A 20,465-nucleotide genomic window follows, 5' to 3' on the forward strand; every position below is an offset into this window, starting at 1 on the left:
AGGGGCCTGGGGGGTGGCGCGCTCCGCGTGTCTAGCCAGACAGGAAGTTCTTGTTTGAGGCCCAGCGGGGGGAGGGGGAAGGGACAGGTTCTCTGTGTGACCCAGCTGGAGAGCCGAGGCGCATGGAGCTGGCTGGGTGGGGCCGAGAGCTTGGGTGGACAGGCAGTGTTGGGACCCAGCTGTCCAGGCTGTCACAGGCAGAGGTGGGAGCAGGGGAGCCCACAGGCCCACCCACCAGGCAGACTCTGCTGTGTTGGAGCTCCCAGGTCACCCCAGCAGCCAGTGTCCCATCTGGGAGCCAGGGGGTGCTGCTGGCATCTCAGGCTCCTGGTGCTGTCCCAGCGGGGGACGCACAGGTCAGGCCGGAGCAAAGTGGGGGCAGGGTGCAGCCCCAGTTGTCAGTTGGCTTGTCTGGTTGGGAGTTCCCCGTGGGCCACATGGACGGGCTTGGCCTGGAGTGCAGAATGCCAGCACCGTGCAGGAGGAGAGTGTGGGGCCACCTGACTGATGCGACCTGTGCTGCTGCTGGGGGGCCCTGACTGGATCCCACATCACAAGGTCAGTCCTCATCTTGGCACCCTTGGGGAAGCAGTGGACAGGGCAACCAAGGACCCAGGGAAGGAGGGGGCCGGCTGAGCCAGGCTTGGGCTGTGCTGGGGCATCCACAGGTCAAGGTCACATACCTCGCCTTTCACTGTGGAGTGTGGGCGAAGCTGTAGGCACCTCCTCAGCCTCTATTCCACTGGGCACAGCAGCATGAGAAGGACCAGGGAAGTGTGCCCAGTGTAGGGTGCCAGCCGTGACCCAGGGGTGGAGCCAAGACTGGAAGGCTGCAATGTGTATGTGTGTGTAGGAGGTGTGTGTGTAGGAGGTGTGTGTGTAGGAGGTGTGCGTGTGTGTGTTTTAGATGTATGTAGGAGGTGTGTGCATGTTTGTAGTGTGTGTAGGAGGTGTGTGTGTTTGCGGTGTGTGTAGGAGGTGTGTGTGTGTAGGAGGATTGTGTGTGTTTCAGGTGTGTGTGTAGTAGGTGTGTGTGTGTTTGTGATGTGTGTAGGAGGTGTGTGTTTGCGGTGTTTGTAGTAGGTGTGTGTGTAGGAGGTGTGTGTTTGCAGTGTGTGTAGGAGATGTGTGTGTAGGAGGTGTGTGTGTTTGCGGTGTGAGTAGGAGATGTGTGTGCGGTAGGTGTGTGTGTGTTTGTGATGTGTGTAGGAGGTGTGTGTGTTTGCGGTGTGAGTAGATGTGTGTGCGGTAGGTGTGTGTGTGTTTGTGATGTGTGTAGGAGGTGTGTGTGTTTGCGGTGTGAGTAGGAGATGTGTGTGCGGTAGGTGTGTGTGTGTTTGTGATGTGTGTAGGAGGTGTGTGTGTTTGCGGTGTGTGTGTTTCTGTGTGTAGGAGCAGTTGTGTTCTCTGTGTACTGGGAAGATTGTGTCCATGTGACTGCGAGGCGGTGGTACCTCCTCTGTGGAAGGACCAGGGTGGGCAGTCGTGGCCTCCCAGCTCTCTTGTTCGAAGATGAGTGACGGTGGCCTTGGTCATCAATCTTGGCCGTGTGGGCTTTCTGGAAGGGCAAAGCCTGCGGCTGTTCTCTGGTCTTGGTGGGAGCCCCACCTGTGCCAGGGCTGCGTGGCTGTGCCCAGGAACCTGCGCCCGCACTCAGGCTCAGTGGGTTTGGACGGGCAGCTGAGCGGCTGCGGCCCACAGAGAACTCACCCTGCCCACCTCCACCGAGTGCCTGTCCGAACCCCGGGTCTCTGCTGCAAGTGCCTGACATCTGCTGTGGCGTGGACAAAGGCCAGGCACCCAGCACGCGAGCAGCAGTCCTGTGGGGTTCCAGAGGACAGCCCTGGGGACAGGAAGCAGCACGGGGGAGGCCGGGGCAGAGGGCGGGGAGCTAGTTGGGAAACATGAGGACAGCTCTTGGCACTGGCACCACGTCCTCGGGAATGCTGGGGCTGACCTGGAGCACAGCCGACCTACAGCTGGGCGCCCCCCACTCGCTGGCTGGCCCCAGAGCAGTCTGTGGGCCGACAGCTCTCTCCTCTGTGCCCCCGCCCCTGCACCCGTGGCTGTCCCTTCCTGCCGGGCCCATCCATGCACGGACACCTCCTGTCCTCCACCTGACTGAATCTTCACAACTTTTGCTTTATTTGAAAGGGTACAGGACGCCTGAAGCCAGTGTTGCCCGGGGGGCTGTGTGGAAGGCTGCAGAGCCGGCCCTCGGGCATGGCATGGCTGCTGTGCCCACATCCATCGGGCTGGGGCGCCCTGGCACAGAGGATGATGGTCTGTCTCCTTGCCCTGAGGCGGATGCAAAGGCCGATGGCCAGGGCGCCTTTGCCTCTGCGGGTGCACAGGTGAGAGGGCAAAGGTCAAACGGAGCCAGCCTGCCTCCTGGCCCTCCAGGCCGGGAGCTGTACTCCGGGGACCCCAGGAGCACCCCGTCTCCCCACCTTGGGGTGTGGAGGAGGTCTGTGAAGCAGGGTTAGGGACAGGCAGGGGGCTGGGTTAGATGTGGCCGGGCGCATGGCCTGCCCGTCACCCGAGGGCAGCCCCTGAACCCAGGGGTCCTGCCGCTGTGGCTGGGCAAGGCTGGGCTCAGGACGTATCTGCCTCGCCGGTCCAGGCCGCGGCGTGTGCGGATGGCGAACCAGAGGAAGGATGAGAGCAGCAGCACGTACACCTAGCGAGTGGGGCCGCGGCTTGAGTGGCCTGACAGGCAGCTGGGGACCGAGGGGTGGGCCACCCACCACCCCGGGGAGCTCCTGGATTCTGCTGGGCTGCGTCCCACCCCTCCCCCCTGGGCCATGGGCCAGGCCTCCCCTGCTCTAGGGAGTTGCCGGCTGCCCACGTGTGTGCCCACCAGTGGGCAAGACCTGGGTACCATAAGGGCCAGGGCGATGCTGAGTGAGATGAAGCCGGCCCTCTGGTGGGTCCGCAAGAAGCTCCGGATGCCCTCCAGGCAGTCCTGGCGAAGACGGGGTGTGGGCAGGTACAGGGGAAGAAACCTTGGGGGGCAGGAGCCAGCCTTTGCGGGCCAAGGGGCCCCCCCACCAGGTTCCACCCTGAACCCCTGCCAGGCTGCGGCTGGCTAACAGGATGGGCAGGGCAAGGCCCAGGGGGCCTGGAGTGGAAGGGCGTGGCGTGTGGGTCCTATCCTGGGCTTCTACTAGGGCTGCCCCAGGTGTGGTACCCACCCGTGTCTGCTACCAGAAACGGAGGCAGCTGGGCTGGAATCACACAGACCGGGCCTTGGCTTCGGGGCCAGAGGCAGGCAGCCGCTGAAAGCAGCCCTCTGAGGGGTGATTGTTCACCCCTGCCCCCTGCCCCCTGCCCCCTGTGCTGGTCCTGGCCACCTCCCTCCCTTAAACCGAGCACAGCGCCCCCTGCTGTCCCAGGGGGCTCCGGCTCCTGCGTCTCTGGGGCAGTTGGGGGACCTCAGCCCTGCTCTTGCCCAGAGCTGGGAAGGGTGGTGTCTGGTGGGGGAGGGAAAGAGAAGGCAGGAGTCGTACCCTGGCTAAGTCCCTGGGCTGGGCCTCTCACCTCCCTCCTACCCCTGGGCTGAGCTCAGCGCCCCCACCCTGCAGTCCTTGTAGAGGTTCTAGAAGGCAGGACCTGGGTCGGGGCAGTGTGTGGAAGCCCCTGAGTGGGACGCAGAGGAGCAGGTGGGGAGGGCCCCGGCTTACCTGTCTGTGCGTGCTGGCTCCATGGCACAGCTGGGCACCCGTGGACTCCAGGACACTGAATGGCGACCTCTTCCCACAGCACAGGAACTGGGGGCGGGGGGACAGAGGGGCACACTGAGGCAGCATGGGACGAAGGAGCAGGTGGGGACTCGGGGTGCCGCAGCTGCTTCTGGGGAGCGGCCTTCTTGGGCAGCCCAGCCCTGCACCTGCCCCCCCCCGAGCCTGGGCCAGGGAGCCCTGAAAGTGGACATGAGGCAGCTGGCCTCTGCTCTGCTCTGCTCCCAGTCTCGGCGGAGCCAGTACCCCCACCGCCAGGCTGTGGCAGGGCACCCCTTCCCGGCCTCACCGTGTCCTGGATGGTCACCAGCTCCCAGTGCCAGGAACCTGTCGCATTCCTCAGCGCTCGGTCGTACACCAGGTCAAAAGCATCCAGCACCACCTCCTCCACCTGCGCCGAGAGCCTGTGAGAGCCTCTCCCCCACATGGCAGGCAGCCCACGGGGTCGCACACTAGGGTGGCCTGTGAGAGCCCCTCCCCCACATGGCGGGCAGCCCACGGGGTCGCACCCTAGGATGGCCTGTGAGAGCCCCTCCCCCACATGGCTGGCAGCCCACGGGGTCGCACCCTAGCGTGACCTGTGAGAGCCCTTTACCCACATGGCTGGCAGCCCATGGGGTGGCAACCTAGGGTGGCCTGTGAGAGCCCTTTACCCATGTGGCAGACAGCCCACGGGGTCGCACCCTAGGGTGGCCTGTGAGAGCCCCTCCCCCACATGGCTGTCAGGCCACGGGGTCACATCCTGGGGGCCCCTCCCTAGGGTGGCTGTCACCATGGCCACCTGTTCCCTGGGTAAGAGCCAGGCTTTCAGGCTACCTGCTGCTAGGGCTTGGGGAGCCAGTGATGGGCCCGGCCCACTGACAAGGCCTCACTCACACCAGGACTGAGGGGCTCCCGAGAAACACCTGGCTGTGCCCTTGCCTGGGGTGTCCCAGAGCTGCCAAACAAGGCCGCTTTGGGCAGAGCATGAGGATCACTGACCTGCCACCACCATGGTTGGCCACTGCCCTCCTGAGTACACCACTGTCCCCACCAAGAGACCAGCTGGAATATTGCCTTCTCCGGGAGGCCCCCCTGGCCCAGCTTGCACTTTCACCCCCATGCCACGCTGGCAGCCGGGACACACCAAGGCTGCCTTACGGGCTAGAGCTCAACACCGGGAGGTGGGGTAGGAGGGGACCCAGGCCTGCTCTGACCACTCATCCCTGCTTTCCACAGCAGGAGAGGGTGCTGCCTCACAGCCCCCCGAGCCCAGGGCAGACCCCGCCAGCAGGGAAGGCTCTGACCAGCCCTGCCCTTTCTGGACACCAGTGCCTTTGGCCCTGGACGGCCTGCCTGCTGATGGCCGATGGTGCCATGAGGAGGCTTCGGCAGCCTGGTCCTACCCACGCTGGGAGGCGGGTGGCCCTTGGGGGACTGTGCAGCAGGAGTGAAGCCCTGAGGTGGGTGGCCGGACACCTCCAGGATGGAGCTGACCTGACCAGTGGCTGTGGCCCGAGCGGATGAGCCCGCACAAGGCCTCCTGGGAGGACTCACCATGTCTGCGGCTCACCGCACTACTCTATTACAGAACCGCAGGCCGCCTTCCCAGGAGGCCGTCGGGGCCACAGGAGGATGCATACCACAGCACTGGCGCCTGGCAAACTGGAAGTGCTGGCGGGACGCCCCCCCCCCCCGTTCACCATGGGCTCAGGGAAGGGGTGGCAAGGATCCATTCCCTTTGTCCTGGGGGCCACCAACCCCAACCTCAGTGTACCCCTGGCCCTGTGCAGTGGGAACCTGAGGCTGGAATCAGCCTGGAGGGGAAAACACAGGATAGACACAGGATGACACGGGATGGACACAGGATGGATGGGGGGATGGACATGGGATACACACAGGATGGGCATGAGATGGACACAGGATGAGCACAAGAGGCCAGCCCCACCCTGCCCAGGGCTGCTCGGGCACTCCAGGTCTCCACATCGAAGCAGACCCCTGGGAAGAGGCCGCAGGGGAGCTGGGCCCTGTGCTGGCTCGAGCAATGTTTCCTGTGCCTTGGGTTCCCAGGCAAGGAGGCTGTAGATTAGAAAGTCCACCGCCCCTGCCAACTGCTGACCTGCCAACCCCAACCACCAGGCCACGTCTGTGTCACAGCGCCTGGACACATACACACAGGCCATGTGTTGGGGGGTGAGGCAGGGCTCCCCCTGCAGGGGTGAGGTGGCCTGCAGGACAGCATGTGTGTGCATGGTGTGTGCGCACGCATGCTTGTGCGTGTGTTGGGAGGTTGCATGGGGCAGAGCAGGCCAGAGAAGCCGTCTGCTCCCCGTCCCCTGCCCTGCCCTCGGGAGCAGCCCAGCTGGGTTCCATCCTGAAGCCCCTGCAGGGAGTGCTGACTCCGGGGTGCTGGCGACCATCTTGCCCGTGGCCACCCACGCTGTGACCCAGGCTGTCGGTGGCCAGACCCCCCCTGGGAGGCGGGTCGCATTGGTGGCTCCACCTCTCCGGGATCCTGCTGGGTCACAGGAGATGGGCTGTGCTCATCCTGCCTTGGGGTGGGGACCCCAAAAGATGCTGGGGTTGCAGGTACTTTGGGGTGACTCTGAGCAGGGCCTGGAGCCCCCACTAGTCCTGGCAGCGCCTTGGGGTGACCCCAGAGGGCCCAAATCCCTCCATGACTGGAGGCCACAACTGTGTCCTGCGGTCACTGCCAGCTCAGCAGGGAGCCAGGCTCCACCTCCTGACCCCTGACCTCCTGGTGCTCAGCAAGGAGCCCCTGCACATGGTGGTGTGGGGTGGGGTTGCAGACTGGCTTCTCCGCCCATCAGCCCTCCCCCTCATCTCGGAGAGCTGGGCCAGACACAGCACCGTCCCCCCTTCCCTGCCCCCATCCCTAGTGGCTTCTGCCTCATCCCCCATCGGGAGTGGCTGCCCCTTCACCTGGTCCGGGTGGTGGTAGCTTCGGAAGGCGACTTGCACCAGTGCGCAGAAGGCCACGGCAAAGCACAGGAAACCCTGGATGGAGGAGGTGGGTGAGGTGTGTCTGCACAGTGAGGTCCAATGCCTGCCCCCACTTCTCTAGTCCCCTGTTCAGGCTCCTGAGCGCCCCTCGGGTACAGCAGCACACCTCACCCAGTGCACCAGGGACCCCCTGCCCGTGGGGGCTGCCTGTGTGAGTAGGGAGGGGGCTCTGGGATCCCACCTGCCCTCTGCAGCGGGACCATGGCTGGCTGCACCTCACGGGAAAGGTGCCTCTGTGATTGCCACCCCGAGCTCCCCTTAGCCCCCACCCCACCGGGGTCCTGGCCCTGGCCATCACGCCTGCCCTTCGGTGGGGCCTGGGACCCTCGGTCAGGGGGTGCCCATGGGGGGGCCCACACTGGGGCTCCTCTCCATTGCTTCTGGGCCTCACACCATCCTGCTCCCAGGAGGGCCCCTGTAGTGCCAAGGGAGCCATCCCCCACCATGTCACCTCAGAAGGACAGCCCTGGGGGTTCCACTCTCCACTGTGTCCTGGGCAAAGCGGGTGGCTGTCCTGGCCCCGCCTGGGGAGGACAGGTGACCAGGTGACTGAGGCTTAGGCCGTAGCCAAGAGCAGAGCTGGCTCGTGGGCAGGGTGGGGAGGGCGCCTCTCTCCGCCTCTGCCTCCTTCCTGCTCCATCCCCTCCTTCCCCCCTCCCCCTCCCTCCTCCTCCCCCTCTTCCCCCCTCCCCCTCCTCCCCCTCCCCTCTTCCCCCTCCCCCTCCCCTCTTCCCCCTCCCCCTCCCCCCTCCTCCCCCTCCCCCCTCCTCCCTCTTTCCCCCTCCCCTCTCCTCCCCCTCCCCTCCTCCCCTCCCCCTCCTCCTCCCCCTCTCCCCCTTCCCTCCTCCCCTTCCCTCCTCCTGCCTCCCCCTCCCTCCTCCTCCCCCCCCTTCCCCCATCCCCCTCCCTCCTCCTCCCTCTCTTCCCCCTCCCCTTCCCCCTCCTCCCCCCCTTCCCCCATCCCCCTCCCTCCTCCTCCCCCTCTTCCCCCTCCTCCCCTCCTCCTCTCTCCTCTCCTTCCTCCTCCCTCCTCCCCTTCCTCCTCCCTTCTCTCCCTCCTCCTCCTGCCTCACATCCTCCTCTTCCTCCTTCCTCTCCCCGCCCCCTCCCTCTCCCCGCCCCCACCTCCGCCCTGTCCAGGGGCTGGTTGGTCAAAGGCTGCTCCCCCAACTGGAATCCATCGCCCGCGGCTGCCTCCCAGGCTCAAGGCCCCGAGCCAGCTGAAGAGACCAGCATTTTCCAGAAACCATTTGTTTCTCAGGAAGAGCGACCGCCACCCCACCCCCGTCTCCCTGTGGAGAGGGTCCCGGGCAGCAGGGAGACACCCCCTATCCTGCTGCCAGCCTCTCCGGGGCCTCCACCAGAGGCAGGACGGGGCCCATGGGTGCCCTCATGGTGTAAGAAAACGTTTCACTGCATGCTGCCCACTCCGGTGGGCTTCCTACGTACACACACAGCCGTCACAGCCACACCTCCAAAGCAACAGGCTGGCAGAGAAAAGTAAGAGACCTCTATGTGTACACAGGCACTCACAGACATGCACACGGGTAGACACGTGTACACAGGCACACACAGACATGCACACGGGTAGACACGTGTACACACACACAGCCCCAAGAGCAGGTCTTGGGTAGGGTTCCCTAGCGGCTCCATGGCTCACTGTCCAGGCTGGGGCTCAGCCCAGGGGCTGTGCTGAACTCGGCTTAACTTGACAGTCTGGTGCAGCAGTCCAGCCAGGGTGGAGGAGCAGGGAGCTCCAAGCCCGATCCTACAAACCCACTTCTCGTGATGGACATTCCGGCCTCCCCGGGCTGACCGCTCCGCCCCCAGGGCAGGGAGCTGCACCGTGAGGGGCGGCAGCTGGCCAAGGCCTCCGCTGCAGTCTCGCTCCATGGCGACCCCTGGTGGCTGACACTGCAGCCTGCAGCGTGGGGCCCCCCTGCCCATGTGAGGCCAGGCTGTGGTGTATGAATGAGGGGTCCAGCCGAAGGGTCCCAGCTGGCCTGTCCGCCTCAGGGCCCCCACAATTCCTGTCTCTTTTTGCGGGGAGGCTTTCCTGGGGCCCAGAGGACTCACCCCGGCCATGAGGCCCTGGGCCTCCCTCATGGTGCCTGCGGCACTCAGCGTGGCCCCCATGGTCAACAGCACGGCCAGACCGGTCACCAAGCAAAAGGCTGGAGGGAGGGGAGAAGAAGGGAAGGGGGGAAGGCAGGGGAGGAAGAGGAGGAGGGTTTGAGGCATCCAGATGGGGCCAACCCCATGCCCCACCCCTGCCCGTGCCTGCCTCTGGGGAGGGAAGGGGTGCCCTTATCAACCCCCTCCAGACCCTGCTGGGGACAACTTGGAGTGGGGGGGCCACCAGGCCTCAGTTTCTGCACACACACATCCTCTTAATCCCTTGGCTGCCTCTACTGGCCCCAGTGCAGACCAGCCACGGTCAGCCCTGTCCTGGCCAGAGCCCCTGAGGACCCCAGCTCAGCCCCTCTCTGCTCTGACCTGTCCTTCTGCTGTGGTGGCCCCCTCCCTCCTGGCCCCCACTCACCCCAGCGGTGTGTCTTCTCGTAGGCCGTCCTCTCCAAGGCCGCCTGGCGAAGGACGGTCCAGTGAGCCCCAAAGTAGGTGAGGGTCGCTGAGGCGGCCACAGACAGGCTCAGCAGCTGGGGGGTGCAGGCACATAGTGGGACTGCCACTCAGGGGCCTGGGGCTCCCACAGGAGTGGCTCAAGGAGGTGCACGCACCATATGCAGACACGCATGCAGAGGTGCCAAGGACCTGGGGACTTGCATCAGGCCCCCTGGGGGGGAAACCAGTGGGGGGAGACCCCTCCAACCAGGCCCTCTGCAGTCCTGACACCCTGCAAGTTCCCCTGGCAACCAGCACCGCCCCCCATCATCCCCAACACACTCCCTACGCCTCAGGCTGGCCCTCAGGAGGTCTGACACTCCCCGCAGGGGATCCTAACCGGGTAGGACTGGGGGACGGCCTAGGCATGCACTCAGCACCCCGACCCCGCCTGTTACCAGGACGAAGAAGCAGGTGACCAGCAGCTGGCACTTGGCGACCCTGACTCGACGGCCAGGCCTCATGGTGGCCTCCCCTGCCCTGCTCCTTGCTGGGTGCCCAGGGGGGGTCAGGTGCCACACAGGGACAGGCAGGAAGGGGCGCGGCAGTAGGGCCAGGCCACCAGAAAGGGCGGAGCCCCGCTCTTGCTGTGGCCACAGAGGCCCCGGGGAAGGGGTGGGAGCCTGACCGCAGGGGTGGGGAGAGGAGGGGAGGGAGTGTGAGGCGGTGCGGGGGAGGGGGATGGCCCCTCCTTGCTACAGCCAAGGCAGTGGGGTTTGGAACCTTCCATGACAGCCAGCGTGACACCCCAAAAGGGGCTTCCACAGGGTAACCCAGAGGGCGGCCGTGCAGGACCTCCGGGTGGGCTGACCATAGGACCTGGGCCTTCCACGCCCAGCACCTGCTTTGCACGCAAGCACCCTAGGATCTTTCCCAAGAGATGGGGAACCTGTGAGGACCTTCCCGAGGTTAGGAACTGCCCACAGAGGGGCCTGGAGCCCCAGGGTATGTCAGACGTCACCCACCCCCTCCCTGGGCTCCTGTGCTAGGTCCGTGGAACTCCAACACCCCCTGGTCACAGGAGGTTGAGGGGAGCCTTCCTTCGGGGGACAAAAAGCCTGAAAGACGCAGGTTCTGCCCCCAAGGGGCTGGGCTGGGGGACACAGCCTCCCCCTGCTCCCCACAGCTCAGCAGAGGCTGCTTCCTGCCTCTGGGTCGAAGGAACATGCTGGGCCTGGGCGTGTGTGTACACGTGTGTGCAAGTGTGTAGCCTGTGTACACACGCTTATGTATGCCCTGCAGGTACACAACCTGCTTCTGTGTGAATGCGTGTGGCCTCCGTGTGCGCACACACAGGGGACCTGCGTGAGTTCATGCTTGCACGTTCATGTGTAGGCGCATCAGCCAGGAGCCCCTCCATTCCTTCAGCTAACAATTAGTCAATCGGATAAAACCAGCTTTGTCACAAGAGTCAACTGAAAAAGGTAGAGAAGGTTGAACAAGACGGAGAAGCCGGTGGCTGGCCCTGCGGTGTAGCACGTCACGCCTCTGCAGAGCCAGCCTCCCATGCAGATGCCCGTTCGAGCCCTGGCTGCTCCAGCCGCTACTGTGCCTGGGAAAGCCGCAGAGGGCGGCCCACGTGGGAGGCCCGGATGGGGCATCTGCGTCCTGCCTTCGGCCTGGCCCAGTCCTGGTCCCTGGTGGCCGCTCGGAGGGTGAACCAGCAGATGGAAGATCTCTCTCCCTCCTCTCCTTCGCTCTGTAGCTCTGCCTTTGCAACAAACAAATACATCTTTAAATAAAGAAGCATTGTCTGTGGGTCATAACCCACGGGGTTAGGTCCCCCTGAAGGGCAGGGCTGCTCTGGGACCCTGGTGAGGGGCAGGAAGCAAGGGGGCCCCAAGGCTCCCGGAGGTGCCCCTTTCTGGGTAGCAAGGGGTGACACTGCCCTGCGTGGGGGGCTGCAGGAGTTCCACTTGGGAAGGGGGCACATCATTCCTCAGTGAGGCCCTGACCGACAGGGGCAGCAGGGGCAGCAGGCAGGTGTCCCAGCAGGGGGTAGCAATGGTCCTTTGACCCCTATGAAAGAATCGTTCCTGCCAGGCAGTGCCAAGGGAGGGGGACTGGATGTGCAAGGGACTGGGTGAATGTGCCAATGAAGCGGGCAGCCCAGAGGACAGCCCCCCACAGCCCCAGGCTTTCCCTGCGCCCCGCCTCCTCCTGTCTCACCTCCCACCAACACTGCCAGCTGCCCAGATCTCCCTCGTCTGCTGTCTTTTCCAGAACATTCTAGTGTGACCGCTTCATCCCGGGCCCTGAACCGTCTGCACTCACTCCAGCAGTGACCTGCTTCCTGTCGCTCCTTGTGTCTAGCTGTCACCATTGTTCTGGGTTCCGGTTACTGATCGGTCTGCGGACTGGTTGACAAGGAGGGTGACCGGCCAGTTCCACAGTAGCTGGGGCTGGGCCGGGACTGCACTGGAGCTGAAGCTGGGAGGCGAGCCCTCAACCTAGGCAGCTCTTCTGAGGGGCAGGGCCCCCATAACTTCAGCCCCACACGCCTCCTGGGTGCGACAGGGCTCTGGGTGAGGCCCTCTCGGAAGCTGACCTCAGAGGCCGTCGGCAGTGAGGCCCGGGTCAGAGAAGTCGCTGCCACTGAGGCCTCATGTACCTGGCAGACAGGAGTGGGCTGCGGGGTCAACAGTGCCGTGGCGGGAACCCCGCATCCTCCCCCACCGGGATCTTGGAACAAGGGCCTCAGAATCTCCTTCCTGTTGTCGGGTCTCCCAAGTGCACATGGGTCCCAAGGTGTTTGTCACCAATGGGATGTCATGGGGTCTGCCGGCCACGGAGCCAGGCACACACCGAGGAGATGCCCGAACACAGGGCTGGGCTCAAGCCAGGGACAGGAAGTGGCGCATGTGCCTGCGGCGCCTGCGGCCTTGCCAGCTCCCCGTCCCCTGCACGAGCAGAGGCCTGTACCCTGCCCGCCGACAGTGCCCATCCATTTCTGGTGACATGCAGGTGCTTAGCCCACAGTTGGAGGCTCCATGCAATGGCCTCTGGGGAGGGTCTTGGGGTGACATCGCTGCCCTGGGAGGAAGCACAGGGCCAGGCCGGTTCTGTTTGTAAGAAACCCCTGGCACAAACCTAACCAGGCACCCAGAAGATGTCCACTCTCACCTGTGAGGACAGCACGCCTCCTGACCTCACTCCTGGCCACAGCAGTCACCGTCCCTCCTTTTGCCACACTGGGGACAGCGGGCAGGGGGTAGACCCCGCAGGGCAGGGCTGCACGGAAGGCGGCTGACAAGCTGAGCACACACCAGCATACCGGCTCCCAGTCTGACGGCTTGGCAGGGGTAAACATGAGCTGGTGTGGTCACAGCTGCCACGGGCGGCATGGGGAGAAAGGACTGCTGAACAGGTGAGCGAGGAGACAGCGTGTGGCAGCCACCCAGCACGGGCTCCCTGGGCGGCAGGGGTGCCCATTGCTGGATTGCAGTGGACAGTTGCCATCACGGTCTACCCTGGTTGGGAATGGGCCCTCCTGCACCTGGTGCTGCGGCCAAGGCCACCAGCTCTGGACTTGGAAAAGTTTGACTTCGGTGCACAGCAGTGGAACCCCGAGCCTGGCTAGGGGTGGGACGCCCTGATTTTGCCTTCCCAGGGTGGGGCTGGGCACAGCTCTGCCCGGCTGGGGCGACACCCCCAGGGGGCGCTGTGTGCACTCTCGGGGCCTGGGGAGTCCTCCATTCCAGGGAAGAACCCCACGACCAGGCCCTGGGCACCATCAGCGTCTCTGGCCCTTACGCCCTGGTTCCCAGGGAAGGAGAAGCCCCAGGGGCACGGCCAGGCCGCTCTGGGCTCCGCATGCCAGAGGCCCGCAGGCCGAGAGCAGGCAGTGTACAGGCCGTGGGCACCAGGCCCTGTCTACCGTGCAGAGGGGTCCCAAGTGTCGGGATGGCACCGGCTCAGGCTGGATGCCGGCAGAGGAAGGCTCGGCCGTGACAACAATGACGGACACGGTGTGGGGCCAGGAACAGGCCTGCATGGGCTGCGAGGGATCCTGCCCGATTTGGGGTGTGTGTGTGTGTGTGTTTAAGATTTATTTGAAAGAGAGTGAGGAAGGGAAACAGAGAGAAAGAGATCTTTCATTTGCGGTTCGCTCCTCCAAACACGGCCCTGCCCCGGCCAGACGGGAGCCAGAAGCCTGCAGCTTTACGCGAGTCTCCCACATGGCTGGAGGGACCATCCTCCACTGCCCTCCCAGACCATCAGTTGGGAGCTGGGTTGGAAGTGGATTAGCCGGGACTCGAACCAGTGCCCATACGGATGCTAGGGTTGCAAGTGGTGGCTCAACCCCCTGAGTCACAGTGCCAGCCCCAAAGCCGTTCTGTCTGGTGTGCGGATGGCAAGCAGAGGGGGCTGCATGGCGCCAGCCTAGCCAGGTCAGAAGTAACAACCTCTTTCCAGAACCCTTCCTGCCTGTCTCAAAGCCCTGGCCTAGAGAAAGACCGAAGCTGCTGGACCCGTGTGACCGCATCAAACCGAGGAATCAGTGTGCTCTGCCTCCAGTGGCCGGTAGGGTGGGGGCCTGTGAGGACAGGCCTGGCGGGGTTCCCATGGGTGCTCCATGGGATGGCGGGGAAGGCACTGTCTCTCCCACCTCCTCCACGGGAGCTCCCGCCGCCATGCCCTTCCCCATGGCCTGGCCGACCTTCAGCCCCCAAAATGCAGAGGTGTCCCGCACAGTGGCGCAGCGGGGACCTGCTCCTGCTGGATGCCTGAGGAAGGTCTGGTTTCACCTCCCAGGGCTGCCCCCAGCCATTCCCTTGGCCGTCCAGCCTCGGGGCTCTCCCCACTCCGCCTGTCCTGAGACACCAAGCTGGGAACCGAACAGCTCTTCCCTCATGGGCTCTGACGGCAGCTACTGGGTCGTGGGCTGGCCGCTTCCCTGTGATTCCTGCAGGCCTCCGTGGCCGTGGAGAATGAGCGAGGCACGCTTCCTGTCAGCTGGGCATCATGCTTCTGGGCCATTCCTGTTGAGAGCACACAAGTGCACTTGCAGATATGTATGTGTGCACCAGCATGCCGCACAGTGCAATGCACACACACACACACACACACACACACACACACACACACGTGGCTCACAGGAAGTTCTGCCTTCTGCTTACCAATGTTTTATGGTGAGTTTATGGTGGTTCTGGCCCAAACCCAAAGGGAACATCCTTGCCCATTCCACACCTGTCATGCCATTCTCTGACGGTGAGACGTCTGGCTCCCACCCTGTCGAAACAACAGCTGAGCTGGCATCAGGGCTGCTGCCGGTCGGGCCCAGGGCCATCGTGGCTGGCAACACATGGCAGCCCACGGCCTAGGCCCAGCCTAGGTGTCCACTCGTGTGGGGGAGAAGAGGCCGCCGTTCCTGCAGAATCCCTGCTGACCACCATCAGAGGATGGAGGCAGGAAGACCCCCGGGCCCTCGCCGTCAGGATCCCTGGGCACGAGTCATGGCCAAGAGCCGCAGCCATGTCTGGGGGTGATAGGAGTGCGACTCCGATGTGACACTAGGACACCCACACCTGTGTGGGAGCCTTCAGAAAACCCGGGCAGATTGTGTGCTGAGGGCTGGTGCTGGGATGTGGCAAGTAATGTCACTGCCTGCCGCACCAGCAGCCCATACGGGTGCCAGTTCAAGCCCCGGCTGCTCCACTTCCCATCCAGCTACCTGCTAGTGCACCTGACAGAGCAGAGGGTGCTCCAAGTGTTGGGGGATCCAGGTGGGACTGCCGCCTCCTGGCTTTAGTTGAGTGCAGCCTCAGCCACTGTGGCCATTTGGGGAGTGGGATTGAAGATGGAAGGTCTCGATTACTCGGCCTTTCAAATCAATAATTGAAAAAAATTAAAACCTTGTTTTCCTTTAATTCGCACAGCAGAGAAGCAGAGAGCGCGCTCCTCCGGCTCACTGCCCACATGCCCACAGCAGCGAGGGCTGGGTCAGCCTGAAGCTGGGAGCTGGAGTTCCACCTGGCTCTCACATGCAGGTGGCAGGGGCCCAAGGACCGGGGCCACCACAGGAGGCTGGAACTGACGGGTACTCGAACCCAGGCACTTTGACCCAGGATAGGTGGGCATCTCGGCAGCGGGGCCTCGCACCTGTCGGTCACCCAAGCTCACTTCCTCCATTGGCCAAATGTCCCTCCGCACACGGGCTGGATGACACCTGGTTCACCCCCCCACCTGTAGGTGGGTGCTGCTGTGCTGCCAGGGTCATGCACACAGCATGCTGCGGTTCGCAGACAGGCACGAGCGGCCCCTGCAAGGAGAGAACCCAGACAGCGCGTGGAGACCCACAAGGCCCTGTGCTTCTGGGACACGGCAGACAGCGCGTGGGACACGGCAGGTGCCGCTGTGTTCTCTGCCAGCTGAGCCAGAGGAGACACGAGCAGAGAGGAACTGGCAGCGGCTTGGGGTCCAGGGTGCCCTGCAGGTCCTAGAGCCTGGCAGTGCACTCAGGATGAGGCCAGGTGAGGGTCTAGCCCTAGCATCAACCTGTTAGGTGGGAGCCTTCATTCTAAGCACAAAAATATCCAGGGGTTGCGGGGTAGGTGGGTTATGCAGCAGCAGGAACTGAGGTCCCAGGCCCAGGAGGCTGGCACGGCTCGGGGGTGGGCAAGTGCGTGGTTCAGGCGAGGATTCTCCAGGCCTGGGCTCTGGGGTTCTGAGATTTCTCTTGGCACCTCAGCAGGGGAGGAGGAACAGGCCTTCCAGCCGCAGCCATCAGGGAATGGGGGTGTGGCTCTGGCTGGGGACGAGGTCCTGGGGCCAGCCTTGTGCCAGAATCTGGGTTCAGTCACCTTGGGTCACTCCACAGGGCAGAAGGCTGCTGTGGACACACTCCAGGGCCCAAGGCAGCCATAGGGACCTGCCCACTGGCTCCCTCCCAAGAAAGGTGCTGTCCCTAGGGGCACTTCCTCATGGTAAGGGTGTCAAGCGGCCCACCTGGTGAGGATTCTGTGGGGCTGGCGAGACACTGGGCTCCCTAGAGGCTAGGCAGGCCCCCTAGAGGAGGCACCCTGGACCCAGCGAGATGCGGAAAGTGGCTCCAGGCAGCTGGATCCACCCGTTCCCAGCAGCACCTGGTCACCTTGGGGTAAAACCGGCTGGACTGCAGCCCCTCTAGGACACGGCCCCGCCTCTGCTCGGGGACATGGCCAGGAAGCAGCTTTTCCAGGAGGGCTGTATCCCGGGCACTTACGCACCGGCCACAGGGACACTCTCTCCACCACCCCCTACCCTGGCAGGGAGGTCTGCCCACGCTGGCCCCAGCGATCTCCCCCCCTGCCCTGCCGGGACTATGTCAGTGTCCCTGGGGGAGGGGTGGGAAGGAGGCTGGAAGCGCAGAGCGGCGGGAAACCAGCTTAGCAGGGTGCGGCGCGTGCGGCAGCAGAGGTGGGGATGGGCCAGAATGGGATTCTGCGGCTCCACTCAGAGCACAGGGCCGGGGTGGGGGTGGGCATGCCGCACGAAAGCCCAGGCGGGGCCGGGTGGAGAAGGCATCCAGGGAACCCGATCCCGAAGCCCAGCGCCAGCTCCACCCGGCCCCCCGTCCCGCGGGCGAGCGCACAGGTGGGAGCCCAGCCGTGGCACAGGTGTGCTGTGGGTGTGGACTCCCCGTTGCGGGGCGGGGCCGAGCGGGGTGAGCGGCGCTACCCGGGAGCCACGCGCCAGGCATACACGCTTCCTTCGTGGGGTCGGACTTGGGGCCGCGCCCGGCACCATTGGCCGAACGGGCGGACCGCGATTGGCTGGCACTGCGGCCTCCGCCTCCGCCGCGCCAGGAGGGCGGGGCGCAGGTGCAGGCGGCGCGGCGCGTGCTGGCCCCGGGGGTCTCGAGCGCCTCGGCTCGGCTCCGGCTCCCGGAGGACGCGCGGTGGCCTCAACCACGCCTTCCTCCCCACCCCCCGCCAGGCGCGCGCGGCGGGGCGGGGCGGGAGTCCCGGAAAGTTTTTCTGCGCCCTACGCCTTGGCGGGGGGAGCGGTGGGCAGAGAGCTGCCCTGGGCACCTGTTCGGAGTAGGGGGTAGGGCGCGCGGTGATTGGGGACTGCGCCTAGGAAAGAGGGTAGGGGGCGCGCGCACGGTTTGCGGACTGAGTGTGCGAGGTGGAGGGGGGGGGGGGCGAGGCCAAAGGCGGAGGGCGTAAGCAGGCGGCGGCGGCACGGAAGAGAGTTATCGATACACATAAAAAGGAGTCGCGCTTCCCGCGCAGGTGGACATCTGGGAGCGTTTGGCTGCACGCGCGGGACACGAGCGCCCCACGCTCGGCGGCGTGTCTTCCTCGCCGCCATCCACTCCAGCTCTGCGACTCCAGAAGACATCCCGCCGGGCGGTGCGGGGACAGTTGACCCTTCTCCAGAACTCGTGTGTCACCCCAGCACTACTGTGGCTCCTCTGCCAGCGGTTCCCCGCGACGCTCCGGGACTGGGGCCGGGGCCGGTGGATGCGGGCGGGATGGACGGCAGCGCCCTGCCCCGGCCTGCGCGCTCCTCACCCGACGTCCGCGCCACCCGGCGGAGACCCGCGTCCCCTGAAATGCTGCGCTGCAGACGGCGGCGGCGGCTCGGAGCGGCGGAGGGCCCGGGCGACGAGGCGGCCGTGGCGCGACGCAACGAACGCGAGCGCAACCGCGTGAAACTGGTGAACCTGGGCTTCCAGGCGCTACGGCAGCACGTGCCGCTCGGCGGCGCCGGCAAGAAGCTGAGCAAGGTGGAGACGCTGCGCTCGGCCGTGGAGTATATCCGCGCGCTGCAGCGCCTGCTGGCCGAACACGACGCCCTGCGTGTCGCGCTTGCCCAGGGGCTACTGGATCCCGCCGCGTGCGCCCAGGCTCCCCAAGGAGGACCACCCGCCGCCATCGCCGCAGCCTCTCCCTCCTGCGCCACCTCGTCGTCCGGCTGTGCGGGCAGCTCCGAACCCGGTTCCCCGCGCTCCGCCTACTCGTCGGACGGCAGCGGCTGTGAGGGCGCTCTGAGTCCCGGGGAGCGCGAGTTGCTGGACTTTTCCAGATGGCTGGGGGGTTACTGAACGCCGCCCGCCTCGCCGAGGTACCAGCGGGGAGGAGACCTGCCAGGGGGTAGGTAGGCCGGGCAGCAGCTGCGCGCGGGCTTTCTCGCTCCCTCTCCGTTTTCCCCAAAGTTTCAAGCCTGTGCAAGACCCGCGCTTGTTTGTCCGCGGTTGCAAAACTTCCTCTTCGGGCTCGGCCGCTGGCGGAGGGCGGGAAGCGGGGCAGGGGAGCGGCCGTGGGGCCAAGGAGGTCCCGAGCGATCGCGAGTCCCCGGGCAGACCCGGGTGCTGGAGGAAGCGGCAGCAGGGAGGGGGGCTGTGGAGGTGGGGGTGCTTTGCATTGCAAATCGCGCTCGGGGCCCGCGTGGCGGGACTGAGTCGGCGGGCTGGGTGTGCAGCCTGAGTCACCGCGCCTCTGATCGAGCCCCGCCCCTGTCCCCAGCCCAAGCGAGGCCCCCATGGAGGCAGAGTGCCAAAGAGACAAAGCGCACCAACCCGGCGGCCTCGCCTTGGGAGCTCGGTTCTGGCCTCACTCCGTGTTGGCGCGCGTCTGTGCCTCCAGCCGCAGCCCTGCATGTCCCCGCAGCCACCAGGAGACCAACCCAGCCAGCGGGGACCTCGCCCACGACGCGTGCCTCCAGCAGCACCAAGCCCGGCCCCGCAGGTGCCTGCAGCTTCCTCCGGCGTCAGCGACGTCGCCGCCCTTGCCTGGCTGTCTCGCGTGATAGGGCAAGGCAACAGCGCTTGGAGACTTTTCCCAGGGTAATGAAGTTTGAAAGGACCCCAAAGACTGTGCGTTTTTGAACAACGCCGTGACTTGAACTGGCTACTCTGAAATAGTTATTTTTGTACCGAGAATCTTGAGAGTTTGAACACAATAAAATGATCCGTCTCCCTCTCCCGTGACCTGGAGTTTCCCGCCCTGGCCACAGAGTGGTCGTGTTGGGGAGCAGCCGCTGAGGGTGGGGGTGAGTGCCCTCGCTGGCTCCTCCCATCCCCACCGCTGGGTCCCGCGTCTGGAAGCTGGACTCAGTCAGCCACACGCTCTCCCTGCTGTCCTGCACTCCCCAGAGGGCAGGCCTTCCCCGGGCACTTCCTTGGGCACCACTGCTGATTCTGTAGGGGTTGGGGTGGGGTGTGAGATCGGGCATGGGGGTGGGACCCCGGGTGGTTTCGGCAGTGGCTGGTCATCTGCCCAGGGCTGGGCTGTCCGCTGTGTGTGAGACAGACCTCAGCCCCCCATCGCAGGCTGTGGGAAGGTCTGGGCAGCCCCTGTCTGCCTGCCAGCAGCTTTAGCACTGCCTGCACGTGTCAGTGGGAGCAGGCAGGCCAGCCCCAGGGGGACCAGGCAGCCCGGGAACTCCAGCAGAGAGCAGCCTCCACCTTTGGCCCCGGCTGGCGGCAGCTTTGAAGTGCCCCAGGTCCCCAGAGCTCCCTGTAATCATGGGCATGTGTGTGGGAGGGGGCAGGGGATCCCCCAGACTGCTTGCCACTGTTACAGGCACCCCATTCATTCCTTGAGGTGTGCTCAGGCAAGGCGGTTAGAGCCCTGGGAACTGGAAGGGGACTGGAGCATGTGACCCCGAGAGACTCAGTGTCCCCACCCTGCTGAGGTCTTCCTGAGGTCCCACCCCCAGCATGTGCGGTTTCAGCCTGGGCTGGGGTCTGCTGGGGACAGTAGGCCTCAGGGTCAGGGGGGATAACCAGAGCTGCCCCCGCAGGGAAAGCTGTGAGTCCCGGGCAGAGGCCTGTGGCCCACCTGGGCAGTGTGTGGGCTGCTGGGGACGAAGGCTTGGGATGGCCGCTGCCCTTGGCTCACGTGGCCCAGGCTGGGCAATGGCCCTAGGCTTCCCAACCCCCCCCCCCGCCCCCGCTGCTTTGTTATGGGGAGTTCCAAACTCCACATGCAGGTGGGGGAGTTATAAGGCCATGTGCTGTGGCGCCAAGGAAAGCCTGCCATCTCCCCGCATGCTTGTCCCAGGCATACGCGGCCTACCCTCATGCTACAACTGCCACACTGGTGGGGGTGGGGGTGGGTGATGCTCTTGGAAGCCCTGGGCCCAGCAGTCCAGACTTTGGGGCAGGGGTGA

General features: G+C 65.0%; 3 protein-coding genes across 4 annotated transcripts in view; 1 reads left to right on the forward strand and 2 right to left on the reverse strand.

Moving 5' to 3' along the window:
* MRPL23 (mitochondrial ribosomal protein L23) overlaps positions 1 to 20,465 on the reverse strand; it is a 262,071-nt gene that overhangs the window by 109,266 nt on the left and 132,340 nt on the right. The gene's annotated exons all lie outside the window — the stretch shown is intronic.
* Positions 2,336 to 9,873, reverse strand: TSPAN32 (tetraspanin 32). 2 transcript variants are annotated; one of them, XM_058662671.1, is made up of 8 exons: positions 9,764 to 9,873; positions 9,286 to 9,400; positions 8,820 to 8,917; positions 6,663 to 6,737; positions 4,030 to 4,131; positions 3,684 to 3,770; positions 2,882 to 2,965; positions 2,336 to 2,680 (listed from the first exon to the last, which is right to left on the reverse strand). In XM_058662671.1, exons 1-8 carry the CDS (start codon positions 9,827 to 9,829, stop codon positions 2,483 to 2,485), a joined length of 825 nt encoding a protein of 274 aa, XP_058518654.1. In that variant the 5' UTR covers positions 9,830 to 9,873; the 3' UTR covers positions 2,336 to 2,482. The 2 variants fall into 2 exon arrangements, with proteins under 2 accessions (XP_058518654.1, XP_058518655.1); XM_058662672.1 differs by lacking the exon at positions 2,882 to 2,965.
* ASCL2 (achaete-scute family bHLH transcription factor 2) lies at positions 17,778 to 18,833 on the forward strand. Its single transcript, XM_004599262.2, has 2 exons — positions 17,778 to 18,416; positions 18,818 to 18,833. The coding sequence occupies exon 1, from the start codon at positions 17,824 to 17,826 to the stop codon at positions 18,394 to 18,396; it is 573 nt and encodes a 190-aa protein (XP_004599319.2). The 5' UTR covers positions 17,778 to 17,823; the 3' UTR covers positions 18,397 to 18,416; positions 18,818 to 18,833.

The sequence above is a fragment of the Ochotona princeps genome, chromosome 4 (assembly GCF_030435755.1).
Source record: "Ochotona princeps isolate mOchPri1 chromosome 4, mOchPri1.hap1, whole genome shotgun sequence".
In the NCBI taxonomy this organism is placed as follows: domain Eukaryota; kingdom Metazoa; phylum Chordata; class Mammalia; order Lagomorpha; family Ochotonidae; genus Ochotona; species Ochotona princeps.